The sequence below is a fragment of the Pezoporus wallicus genome, unplaced genomic scaffold, assembly GCF_028554395.1.
Source record: "Pezoporus wallicus isolate ANWC-B61680 ecotype Strahan unplaced genomic scaffold, APGP_CSIRO_Pwel_v1 contig_7073, whole genome shotgun sequence".
In the NCBI taxonomy this organism is placed as follows: domain Eukaryota; kingdom Metazoa; phylum Chordata; class Aves; order Psittaciformes; family Psittacidae; genus Pezoporus; species Pezoporus wallicus.
Window position 1 is genome coordinate 3,366,172 of NW_026641326.1, and position 13,136 is coordinate 3,379,307.

The 13,136-nt window shown below is 49.8% G+C and overlaps 1 protein-coding gene across 1 annotated transcript in view; it reads right to left on the bottom strand.

Annotated features, from left to right (window-relative positions):
- The window catches only part of RYBP (RING1 and YY1 binding protein), a 41,740-nt gene extending 39,525 nt beyond the window's left edge, over positions 1 to 2,215 (bottom strand). The window contains exons 1-2 of the mRNA XM_057422913.1: positions 2,020 to 2,215; positions 982 to 1,107 (exon numbers count right to left, since the gene is read on the bottom strand). Coding sequence (XP_057278896.1) covers positions 982 to 1,107; positions 2,020 to 2,051 — 158 coding nt within the window. The 5' untranslated portion in view covers positions 2,052 to 2,215. The remainder of the gene's footprint in view (positions 1 to 981; positions 1,108 to 2,019) is intronic.
- Between the last annotated feature and the right edge of the window lie 10,921 nt (positions 2,216 to 13,136).

Here is a 13,136-nt window from a genome sequence, read left to right on the forward strand (position 1 = left end):
AGTGTGAACAATAACCAACCAAACACGCTTTCACCTCCTTTGTCAGTCACATCAAGACAGCTAAGTCATGCAAACAGCCTGCTGATGAGAGCATCTCAATACACCACTGCACTCAAAGGAGGGAAATGATGCCTTTCACAATGGAAAAGACTACTTCCTTGGCAGAGCAATGGAATTCAAATATACAAGGTACAACAGGAGCAAAATCAGAAGTCATCAAAAGTAGAACAAAGCAGAAAAAGAAAGAATAAGCAGAGCACCTCATGCCTGTTTTAGCGCCAACTGGTATTTCTAGGCAAACTTTCTGAACCCACTAACTGCGAGAGTGCGAGTTGGGGGGGGAGGGGGGGGGTATTTAGATTAAATTAATTAAATTACTGTACACCAGCTTCACCATCTCACAAAGACTTCCACAGTTACCCAGTGCAAGGCAATCAGGGAGACCCAACAGCTAAAGCTTTCAGAAATCCGCACCATTCCCACACCGAGCATAAAGCCGATCCCTTTCAGATGACAAAAGACACTGAGAGATCAACATCTCGGGAAGGGAGTTGTTCACATAGCATCAGCCGTTTCCTTTCTCATCCCCTAATTCTCAGTCATTTCTACTCCTGTAGAAAACACAGGTAAATCTCCACCCAGACCACAGAAGACCATGTGCCCCAAACCACGGTCAGAATGTTTTTGGCTGGCTGAGGATCTCCAAAACGTCCTCAGTACATGAGCAACAAAAAACGCACAGAACAACAAAAAGATTCAGGTCGCTGACACATCCACAGAACATGTCTTCCAGTTCCAATTAAATGCTTGAAAGAGAATTTTTAAGATCCACAAGCTTTTGAACGGGGACAGAAGGGGCCGTACCGGGGGAAGGGGGGATGCAACCATCCGATATCCAGGGAACACGGGGAAAAAAAAAAAATCAACAAGTCGGCGCAGCCCAGCATGGAGCAAAAGCCGCGTCGGAAGGTGCGGACGTACCTTGTGGAGGTGCCTTTCCTGACATCGCAGATACTGCACTTGAAGGCTTCGGCGCTGTTCCTGAAGGTGCACACGCTACAATCCCAAAAGCCTTCGTCGGCTGCAGGTTTGGCTTGCCTTTTCGGCCTTGAGGAGGGGGAGGGAGAGGGGAAGCGTGTGTGTACGTGTGTGTTTGGGGAGGAGGAGAGAGGCGGCGGAGGGAGGAGGGAGAGGAGGAGGAGAGAAAGAAAACACACACATGAGAAACCATGTTACAGAGCCCCGAAACCCAGCGCCCGCTCTCACCGCCGCTCCCCCCGCCCCGCGCCGGGGAACAGCCGACAAACACCTACCGGGGCCGGCGCCCGGAGAGGTGCGGTGCGGCCCCGCGCTCCGCCCCCAGCCCCGCGCCGCGGGAGGGCCCAGCCGAGCCGGGCCGAACCCAGCCGGGTCGGGCCGGGCGCGTCCCCCTGCGCCCCCTACACCGCGGCGGGGGCCGCCCCCCTCCCCTCGGAAAGAGGGTGGGAGAGTTTGAAGGCTGGGAGGCGCGTTCCCTCCTCCACCTTGTTAAACCTCCCTTTGTCTGGGAGCAGCGAGTGCGCGGAGCGGGAGTGCGAGCGAGCGGAGCCGCCATGGCTGCTCTCTCACCACACCAGCCCTGGTACCGGCGGCAGGCAGGGAAACACCGGCACTGCTCCTCCCGCTGCCCTTCCACGCTCCCTCCATCTTAGGAGCCTCCTTCGCTCCCTCCCCGCCTGAAGCAACCCCCCTCCGCCCCGACCCCCCGCGTACCTGCCCGGCTGGCGCGGGCTCACCGCCCCCCTCCCAGCGTTCCCTCCATCTTAGGGAGCCCCTCGCCGCCCCCCCCGCGGCAGAGCACACGCACGGAACTGCCAGCCACGGGCCTACCCACCGCCATCCCCTCCCGCCGCGCCAGCGCCGAGCCGGGCCGGGCCCGCCGTCGCCGCTGGGGCAGGGTGCGGAGCGGCCAGGGGCGGCCCTCGCCGCGCTCCCTCCATCTTAGGTGCCTCTCCCCGCGCCCCCCGCGCCCCCGCTCACCTGGTCGGGCTCTTCTTGTCGCCCATGACCATGGATCGGGGCCGCCCCTGCCCTGCGCACAAAGAAAGAGGCGAGGGGGAGGGGGACGGGGCTGCCTCCGTCCAGCAGGCTCCGGCTGCTCCGCACCCCCGCGCCGCCGCTCCTGCCGCTGCCAGGCTCCGCTCCAGACTAGCAGCGCAGCCCGGCGCCCTCCCTCCTCCTCCCTTCTCTCCCTCCCCGCGCCGCGCCGCTCCGGCGGGCGGAGCTCACCGCCGCACCGCGGCCAATGGGGGCGGCCCCGCCGCCAGCCCCGGCGGGGAGGAGAGTGGGGAGCGCCCCCCGCGCCGCGCCGCCCCCGGCCAGGAGCCCCTTCGGGCCGCCTCCCGCCCTCTTTCTCCTCAGCGCCGCAGGCGCTGCCCCCCGCAGGGGTACCCCATCGCAGCGGGAGGGCTGGCTCCTCTCAGCCGGCGGTGGCGGGTGGCCCCTTCCTTTCCCCTCCCTTCCCCCTCGGAGGGCTTGTCGCCTGCCCGTCCCCGGGGCAGCGAGGCCGAAGCCAGCGGTGCCGCCGGGGCCTGCTGTGGGCGGGAGCCCGTCAGGGCAGAGCGCGGCCGTGCGGCCCCGTCCTGCCCGCGTGAGGGGAGGCAGGTACCGGTGGGGGACGCGCGGGCCCGCTCCGTGCGGGGCTGGACGGCCAAACCCCTGCCTCGCCCCGCTGAGCCGCTGCGGTCGCAGTCACCCGGCAGGGCTGGGCGGGCAGGAGAGAGCTCCTGCTCCGCGCCCTTTCCTCGGGCACGGGCCCGCTGCGCCGCCACGGAAACCTCGGCTGCCACCTTTGTGAATCTCCTTAACGCTCTGGGTCAGGTCACCAACCCGAGCAGAGCCGAGGGCGTTTAGATAGCGCGGCCGAGGTCTTCCAGGTCAATCCCTCCATGATCTTTCAATTCCACCGAAAGCACAAGCCGTGGTTCTGCAAAACTCCCGAGGTGGCAAAAAGTGGTGTGTCCCAGAAAACGACAGTCCTGCCCCAAGTTTCCCCTCTGGCTCTTTAGGTCTGTGGAAACACTGGCATGGTGGGCTGGGTGTCAACGTGCCAAGGACGAGCCCTTACTGTCTTTGCTGAGCCTCTTTCCAAGCAGGGCTGGTTCCTCAGCAGCAGCTGCAGGAAGAGATGGGAGCAATGAACAGCCGAGGAAGGACGGGTAGTGAGTGATGAGTAAAGACAGAAGAGGGTTCCACCACTCCTAGCTGCACGAGCACTAGCCTTGCAGGGCAGACATTTTTGCACCGTGCTTTCCCAGTTTCTCACTGGTAACTAAGCCAAGCTAACAGCTCCCACCAGTGAAGAGCAAACTTCAACGCAAGGCAAGAAACAGCACAGGCAGGAGGGATGTCTGTGGGCTGCACAGGGCTGTGCCTGAGAGTGTGGCGAGCAGGGCTGCAGACTGAGGGTGAAGACAGCCTGAACCAAGTTAACCAATGGCTGAATATAAGGCAAAAATACCTAAACATCAAACCTATTTTAGTGGCTTATGGCAGGATACAGTCCTAGTGTAGCAGGAGGCAAGCATAACCATGTCTTGCGCTTTAAATCTTCAGTGATCTGGACTCACTCACAAGCCACAGAGGTTTTTTCCCTTCTGCCAATGCCCATTATAACAGTAAAATCTTGCTGACAGAGTCACCTCCCAGTACTTGATAGCTACATGTAATCCACTCACCCTACCCAGCCCCCTCATCCCCATACAGGTAATTTAACCCTTGCTGGCACCTCCGCCAACAACTTTAACTGTGATTTGCACGGATGAAGACTTCTGATGACTTCTTGCTACGCCACACAAGTTCCCGAACAATCCAGTGAGAAACAGACATACTCCAAGGGCAGAGTTAAGGTTGTGCAGTTATCACATGTAGGAAGTGTCATTTTCCCATTGCATCTGCTGTTTTCCAAACATTTTTGCTCTTTTAGATTACAGCAGTAACGTTTGCTTGGGAATCTGTGTGGGAACAGTAGCTCAGCAGTGCTCAAGGGGTCTGGTAAGCACAGAGTCCTGTTGTGCAATCGCTACCAGAACTTCATGGCAATAATGCTTATGGGGACAGCAAGAACACTGATTTTGGGAACAAGGTCAGCAGAGGAACTGAGAAGAAGCACAGAAAGGCAGAAAGTGCTGAAATTTTGGCTTGGGGGGAGATCCAGGCGCAGTCTGACTCCCATTTTCTGCCACAGCTGCTTCTCTCAGCTCCCCATTGCTACATTCAGCAGAACAACAGCCACCACAGGCACAGAGTAAGTTGTTGTAGAAACATTAGGGAGCTACAACCCAGTTTAGAAAGTGATTTTTCTGCTCAAAAAAAGTTTCTGAGTTAGTTTTCTTTCCAAAATCTTACTACATCCTTTATTATCAATTCCCCTGGAAACCTTCTTTCCTCAGCAAATAAAGCCTTCAAAGTCACTTGGCAACCTAAGTATGGTGGGACTTCATGCGATCACGTACACGCAATGGAAGGTGATCATTCCCAGTTTGTTAAACACACTTCAGAACTGCAGCTGGGTGTCTTTGCCTTCATGGATGGCTCCTGGAGGAGCGCAATGGTGGGCTCACACATTGATCCAGGTGGAGCTTTTGGGATACTGTGTCCTGCATGCAGCACTTCCCTGCTGAGCCCTCCAGACACTGACTCACCAAGACAGGAACCATGGGCAGAAATCAGGGCTGTAAATACAGTCAAGCTAAATGACAAATGCCTTGGTGTGGTATTTCTTTCACACTGCGGTGTTAGCACAGTGAGCTGTTCTGCTGGCCTCAAAATTCACGGAGGTGGCATGGGCAGTATACTCCACTGAGAATTTAGGGATTTTTAATGGAGTTTGGGGTCTCTCGTGCTCACAAGCTAGCCTTGGACAAGTCAGTACCTTTTCTCATTAACTCCAGATGTCTGGATTTGAAAAGTGAAAGAAGCCAATTTCTAGGCTCACACCTGAATCTATGGCACAAATTTTCAAACCAGACTCATTCCAACTAAATATTTTGGACTCCACAATGCTGTTCAGCTGGTGCTAAATCCCCCTGAAGAAATTCCCACCCTTGCCTCCAGAAGATACCGCTTTCTCATCGGTGCTGTGTGCAACTCCTTGTTTGAGAGCACTCTCAACTGCAAGAGGAGCCTGTTAACACACTTCTCTCCACCTCTCTCCTTCCCCCACCATGTGTATTTTAAATGACAAAAGGCTTATAAAGAGACACTGCAGATGCTTCCAGACTGTGACAAGAGTCATGGCACTGGGACAGGCATGCTCAGAGCAGCTGGGAGAGCAGGGCACAAACCTCTCAGGCCAACCTGGCTGCCACAGCCTATGCTGGGAGCTTATGCACAAACGGCTTTTTTGGCTTTGGCTGTACATGAGTACGTCCTTCATGTCAAGTATGGAGAAATTGGGATGAAACGGATGAAGCACCATTACCCTTCTACACCATCTCAGCACCTCATCTTTCTCGCCCAAACCATCCCTTGCCCTAGCAGCATCATAGCCGCTCCTGCTTCCTTGCTTCATCCCTGAAAACAGGAGACAGTCCAAACTGACATTCCGTACCCTCCACAGAGCTGCTGCCCAAGGGTGCTCAGAGGCACACTCCAAGCTAAGCACCCCTGTTAGTAGCCTCTTCAGCACCGTGAGACCTCTGAAACCTGGCATGCCAAGAGCACAGAGGTAATTCCCTGTGCCCAGACCATCGGTATAAATGAATTGAAAAGCAAACTGGGACACTACACATGCAGCCAAAGTCAGTATTTGTGCATAAAGTTCAATGCCAAATATAAATATTAACTTGAGTTCCTCAGGCCCTTTGGTGACTGTGGTAAATCTGCATTTTTGTAATTCTGCATCAGATGTGCGTAACTTCTCAGAAGTGACTGCTGCCCAGAACAGCCCAGACTGTAACCCCTAGTAAATGACTTTTCTGTGGATTTAGTAAGGAGTTTCTTACATAGGAGTTGGAATAGGGCTCAGGACACAGGTCTCTCTATTAGTTTAGCCAGAGCTAAAAGGATCAGAAATGATGATGCTGCTCTCTGGGGCAGGGAAGTTGTTTATCACCACACAATTAGCACCTTTTAGTTGAAGTGGGTGGCAAGGGAAATTAGCAATTGAGGGTAGAAATGGTGAACCAGCTACACTAAAGCACCTAAAAGCCAGCATTCATCTCACTGTATCCTGAAGGGGATTAAATGTGTTTGGCCTTCCCAGGTTTCCAGGAGGAAGAGAATATCAAGGAGTGGAAGAAAAAGGAGCTGTGTGAAAGCCACTGGACTTCATGCAAAGTAGCATAATGCTTGCCACACCATAAGAGCATCCTTAGCAAGGGAAGCAGGAGCCTATGCTCCGAAACCTGGAAGTCTTCACCACAAAACAAAACACCAAACCAGAAAACATGCATTGACAAGAGGCACTGGTGGCCAACTGCATCCTCTCTTGTTCTTAAAGCACAGCATTAACTGCCATCAGCTTCAGGTGCTGCTGCCAGAGAGGAGTCAGGGAGAAACTACTCTTGGAAGTCTCACTTAGCACTTGATAGCATCTTTGAAAATGCAGCCCTGGCTTTGTTTGCAAGCTTTTGGGGGAAAGCATTGTGCTAGGGATTGTGTAAACACAGAACTGGCTGATGGATGGCCCTGGTGCTCCACAGAGATTTATGCATGCTTCGGCAGAATGTACTGAATTAGCAAGCATCTCAGATTAATACAGGGGCACTGAGAGACTTTACTGATAATCATGGGAGAGCAAGATAAGGAAGAGTTACCACACAGTGTTCCATTTTCCAGACATCAATAAAGACTCAGATGTGCGATATTTTTAGCTGTGCTGGGAGCGCAGGCATGGCAAAGTTGGCAAGGGATGAAGCAAGGAGAACCATGAAGCTGGAAGATCATTGGTAGACCTTCTCAAAAAATAGCCTTGGGATGAACATTACTTGGTATTTTCCTTAGTGACCACATTAGGAAAAGAAGGGATTGTTCTCATAACCTGAAGATGAGAAGCAGAATGTCACATTGGAAGAAAATAATAACTTTGAAAGAGAGCAAAATGGAAATAGGATGAAATACAATTTAGGCAGCTGGGTGCCTGTAATAAAACTTTCTGACTCAGAGCAGAAGCTCATTGGTATGGCACACACAAGGGAGAAGACCTGTCTCAGGTATTTGCTTGCCGCTGGTGTGACTTTGCTCCTGAAAAGGTCAATGTTAAGTAAAGGGTATCAGAAAAAGTACCAACGAATAGAGACAGGGAAGCACATAATAAGACTGAACAGTGTACAGAGGAGATCTTGTTGGAGCTATCATTCTCCAGACAATTCTCCAGTTGAAGACAAAAATTGCATTCAAGCTGGGAGAAGCGTGGAGAAGGGATTCTAGATGGTATGGGGAATTTAAAGTCTATTTTATGAGAGAAGTCTCTGCAAACTCAACTTGCTCAGCCTAGGGAAACAAAGGCTGGGACCACTCTGGAAAATACAGTGGGGAAGGAAGCAGCACAGTAATAAAGGAGCTAGTAGACAAGAATGAAGAGCACAACTGATTCGTGCTGGACATGTAGGCTGGAAACTAGACATCTGTTTCTAACCTTCAGAGGAGCAAGGAGCAGAAACAGCTTTGCAATGGGAGGAGCAAAGGCACTCAATGTAAAGACAGACCTTGATCACTTATGGATGGAATCACACAGCAGAGTGGCTCACATGGTCCCTCCCAGCCTTATGATCCCTCTGAGCGAAGACCCCGTTGCTGTCATCAGAGTCCTGGCTCTCACTCCTCACCCACACCAGCTAATCTCATCTGACTTGTTTCCAGGTTTTGTGCCTAGAAATGGGTTTCTCAAACACCCAGGGGGTTCTGATTTGCTTCTAAATTTGGTATATGTTTTTTTTCCTCCCAGAAAACGTAAAACTCCCTCTATTCAGCAAAATAAGGGTATTTTTTTAAGTTTTCTTTCTTTCTCTCTCTCTCTTTTTTTTTTTATATTATCTATTTATAGATAGTCTTTCATGGGTTCTTTGGAAAGTAGTTTTAGAACTGAATTAACAAGTGATCAAATGCCGACTATCAGGAACTTCAAACAGCAAGCCAAAAACTTTCTATCAGGAGCAGCCTGCTGAAGAACAACGTAGTAGAAAAAGGATCTGAAAGATGAGGAGCAGTATGCAAGCAACAGCCAGTGCCAAGAATCTCCAGGGTCTGCAAACCCTTAAAATGCCAGACAGACAGGAATAGAAAACAGCCTGAAAAGGTAGAGAGGCATAAAAAACTCTGTGAGCAACAGCCTGAAATATAAAACTCAGAAGAGCAGCAAAGAAAGCCAACAAAAACTAGAGGCTCTAGCTAAGCATCCTGCATGCTGTATTCTACAGATAGCAAAGGCTGTGCAATTTAAATCTGTAATCCCTTCCCAAGCAAAGAGGCTTTTGCAATAGCACAATCTGGATGTCACCAGCATATGAATAGGCATCTTGGGACTGCTCTGGAGAACAGAGGTCAAAGTTTAGTGATGTATGTAGTTGTCTCCCTAATGGGTCTTATTGATTATTATCCATAGAAACAAGCAACGTCTCCAAATCTGCCTCCCCTTTTGTGCTAGATGCTGGCAACCAAGAAAAAGCAGGATCTTGATCTTCCAGCTCCAGGCAGATTGTAGAACATTGAAGCAACAAGGAAAGACACAAAGTTGCTGAATAGAGTAATGAAACACAGCAAGTGGAAAACGGTAAACAGATCTGTGTAACATCTGCATAGTGATAATATGTGGGAGTACAGTGTTAAAAAATAGTATCTAATAAAATAAATTTGAAAAGAATAGGATAATATAAGAGGGGGAGAAGGGGAAGTCAACGCTGCAATTCAACCGCCCGAGTAAATTATGCATTGTGGAGGGGCTGAAAAGCCTCAGTACAGATAAAGCCCAGTACAGATAAAGCCACACTTGTCCAACTGCAGGTATTCCAGCAAGGTGTCTTAAATACTGCAGTGAAAATCATTATGTCTATAATACAAAATGGTGGTAACAGGTTGGTCTCTTCACAGCACAAGCACAGTTATGTTGTGGCAACTTCAACAGGAGAGCAAAAATAGAAAAAGCACCAGAAGGAATGGACCTAAAGTACCAATGCTATATTTTCCCATTCTAGTGAGCACTTCTGTGGCAGCCAGCCAGGCCATGAGAGCAGAGCCACCTCAGGTAGGGCACTGGGAACACCCTTGAGTGAAGCCTAAGCTGGTAAATAAGGAAGGGTAAGGATGATTATTAGACCTCTTCAAACTTCCTGAGTTTGCAAGATAGAGTTAGAGGGAGCAGGCTTACTCTCGAGACTTTGGAACTTCCACTTCTGGCTGCTGCTAGAAACTGGATGCAGAAAAAACCCACAACCAACCAAAAAAATACCAAACAATCCTGTTTACAACATTTCAGAATCTCAGAAGTCATCTCATTTGGGTTCAGGGTTAGGAACCGTCTCCTGTCAGGAAACCATTAGGGCTGCCCTACTGCTTGTGGTGCTGCTTGAGATCTGACTTCTCTGTCTACCCTCATCCTCACCCATCTCGCAGCTCACAGGCTGAAAAGGGGCAGAGGATGTTGGCAATGCTGCTGGGCTTCCCTGGTCAGCAACAGCCACTTCCCACTGGTGCCAGATGCCAGTTCCTGGGCTGTTCCTCACACACCCACTGTGTTATGCAGAAATACAGGACGTAGAGGAGCATCCCAGCAAGAGCTCTGTGCACACACTCCTGCTGCCTTGTAGCAAATGCTCCATGCAGGGCAGGGGTGAAGCAAGGCTTGCTGCCTAAAGGGAGGACCACATAGCTGACTCCTGCTCCTGGCTTTGTGGGATGTGCAGTTTGCTGGTACAGGTTATATAAACCTAGTTATCTACCCACACATCCTCACGCTGAAAAAGATGGGTCTGCACACCTGAAAAGGAAGAAAAGCATATCAGTATAAAGCCATGTATAGACCGTGTCATCATTATAGAGGCCATAGCACAAACCAGACTGGCAGTAACTGCATTTACTCCAGTGGAACTGTAACAAGATGATCCCAGTCCCTGCCAGGAATGTCACTGTTCAGTACACATCTATGTCATAGAACAGCAACAAGTCTGCCACACACTTGATTTGCTTACAGGTAGAGCAAATCTGGCTTGCTCTGGGCTGTGTGAAGGGACAAGCTCCAGGCAATCAGAGATGCTGTGCTCTGTGCAGCTGGTATTAGGATCACTGGCATCTGGTGGGAGTGCAGCTATTCAGGACTCACCAAAACAACAACAAAAAAGCCTCTTTTCTGCTAGAGTACAGCTGAATTCCCTTCCTCCCATTCCCTTAACAGATGTCAGAAAAAAGCATGAATGGCTGCAGCTCTGTGCTTGACTCGCAGCTTTCACACTTGCTGCCAAGCTGGCCTACTGCTTCTCAACCCAGTTCTGGAAGGTGTTGCTTCTTGAAAAGAAAAATAGAAAGGGAAAAAGTATCCTTAAACACTTAATAGTAAACTTCTTCAAAAGAAAACTTGCTTCAAGCCAAAAAACATTTGCCAAGTTTCAACTAAATGTGAATTTTCATGATGCTGTAATAAACACCTCAATATGGGGTTTCAAAATGAGAATGCTGAGACAACTTTGCTCCAAGCAGTTCACAAACATATATATAATATATAGCTTCTTTTGGTTTTGGTTTTTTTTTATAAAGAAAAATCAAACTACCCCAAGGAGTCATTTTATGGTGCTACAGTTATATATACATATATATAAAAAAACAAACCAATACAGAGAAAGCAAAATGAAAAGCCACATTTTCATCTGTTGCCCATCATTCCCAGTTAAACAGGAATGTGTAAGCAGGAGGAGGACTCTCTCCCCAGAGCCAGAATCATAGGTCAGGATGCTATTGCAGCAGATTAACCTGAGAGCATTATGGGAAGGAAGCATTTCCAGGAGAGAGAAGTGATCTACCACAGAAATGCTCTTCTAGACCCTACCTGGCCATTTTACCTTGTCCAGACTCCAGCCAGGGTTCCCATGGACTCTGTTACATGCAGTGGTGATTTCTGAGCCCAATGCTGCCGTCCCCAGCACCACACCAAGTGGTGTCTGCTATGGCTGTAGGCATCAGAAGGGCCCTGACAAGGTTCTCCAGCAGCAAACAGCGATGGCATGAGCCATTAAACATTCCTAGGACTGGAAGAGTCTAAATTCTTGACTACTCATATGTTGAATGCCTTTTCCTATGCTTAGGCTGGTGCATAAGCACCAGCTTTCCCGAGAAAGCAGAGCTCTAGGTACAAAGCATGAGCACATCAATCTTTCCTCAGGGCCAGGTCTGGCTGCTTGTTTTGCAGACAGCTGCCAATTTGTTTTGGAATGTACAAAAAAGCCCTTCAATCCAATTTAGGCATTAAGGGGAAAAAAACTGAGTACCGTATGGTAGCTTTGTAGCCCCAGAGGCATCTACAGGTCCTGAGGGGACAGCAGTGCTGCCATCCCTGGTTCAAAACTAGTGTCACGATGCCAGCTACAGCATCCCTGAAGAGACAAGCAGTGGGACTCTGCTGCCAGCGGGCCTTAGGCTGGTCTTAATTGTAGCCAGCTCCCTCATGCCATCACACACAGGACACACTGTGAAGGCTGCAGCAAGAGAACAACCTGCATTTCTGCAGGGGAAGAGACCGTGCTTAGGATGGCAGCCGCAACTTAGCTAAGCTTGTCCAAATAAGGGGCAGGGGAAAGCTACTTACATTGTTTCCCCAGCCTTGGAGCAATGTGCTTCCCTAGGATCAATTCCTAACCAATTGCTGTGTTCAGAGCTAAAATTAATCTTACACAAGGAGAATGAATTAAAAAAGTGAAGAGTTTCCTGCATTCATTCTGCTAAGAGCTTCCTTTTCTACTTCCAACTGGCCACCTTGCTTTCATTCAAGGAAACCCCGAGTGAGACTGTAAAACCATTTCCAGGTGGTTTTGGTTAAAGCAAACAAAGAGCTATGAATTGTGTCAGAGCCTGGTTTCAGGCATGGCAGAAGGTGGAGGGTTAGCCAGAAAGAGCGAACCACTGCTGCTGACATACAGCCACTGGCCTAATTAGGTGGAATAGCTATTAGCAATTCCACCTAATTAGATAATTAGATTAATTATCTAATTAACTGAGATTGTTGTTAGACAAAGGCAGGTAGAGCTTCAGAGGTGATAAGAAAGATACCAGGGCAAGGTTACTCTGTGATTTATATTGATTTCTTTAACAGTTCAAGAACTCCCAAGGTTCCCACATTTATTTACCCTCTCACTCCTCCAGGGTGGTTTTAAAGTGATTAAAGCAGGGGAGGGGGAGGGCTGTTTCTTTTAAATAGAGTAAAAAAAGAAAATTTCTCTTCAAGTTCCTCCATACCACTGAAAACTCAGGACTTGGCAGAGAGGAGAAACCAGACTGGGCAGGGGGCTGCCCTGGGGACAAGGACTGCCTCTGTCCCTCCACTTCTTGTGCTTGGATTTAGCTGTGCATCCTCCCTACAGACCTTTTTGGCTACTCAGCTTGTTTGTCTCTGGGGACAGGGACAACGTGAACTAATGATGCACCAACACCAAACGGTCGCTGTGGTGCGGACAGATTTTTCTCCATCGCTTGTTCTTTGCTTGCAGTGCTGGTGGGAACCACAAGCCAATTAAGGAGGCCTCATTGTGGTAGATGTGGCGTAAAAGTAGCATTAGAGCATCCTGCCCCAGAGACCCAGCAGTCCTAAATACCCATGGGCTAGCACAAGGCAGGTTTGCAAGTTTAATAAGCTAAGTCCTCCTCACTCAGGCGTGAAGCTAATATTATGCTAGGCAGGCGTTGGTAGAGGGGGCACAGCCGGTGCCTCTGGCTTCCACTATTTCAGCCACCTGCTTTGAATTGCACCACGATAGAGTCAGGCCCACAGATTTCAGGATGGCATGCAACCAGACTGATTCTGCCCTTCCCATCCTACATCTATTGTTAGATCTCTCAAGGAGTTTGACCCACTTTGGGAGTTTCTGGTGTTTTTTCACATTCCATTTGTCCTGTCTGACTAACGCTTCATGCTCATGTGTCACAGCCCTGGCTCCGCTCCCTGTGGTGGATGC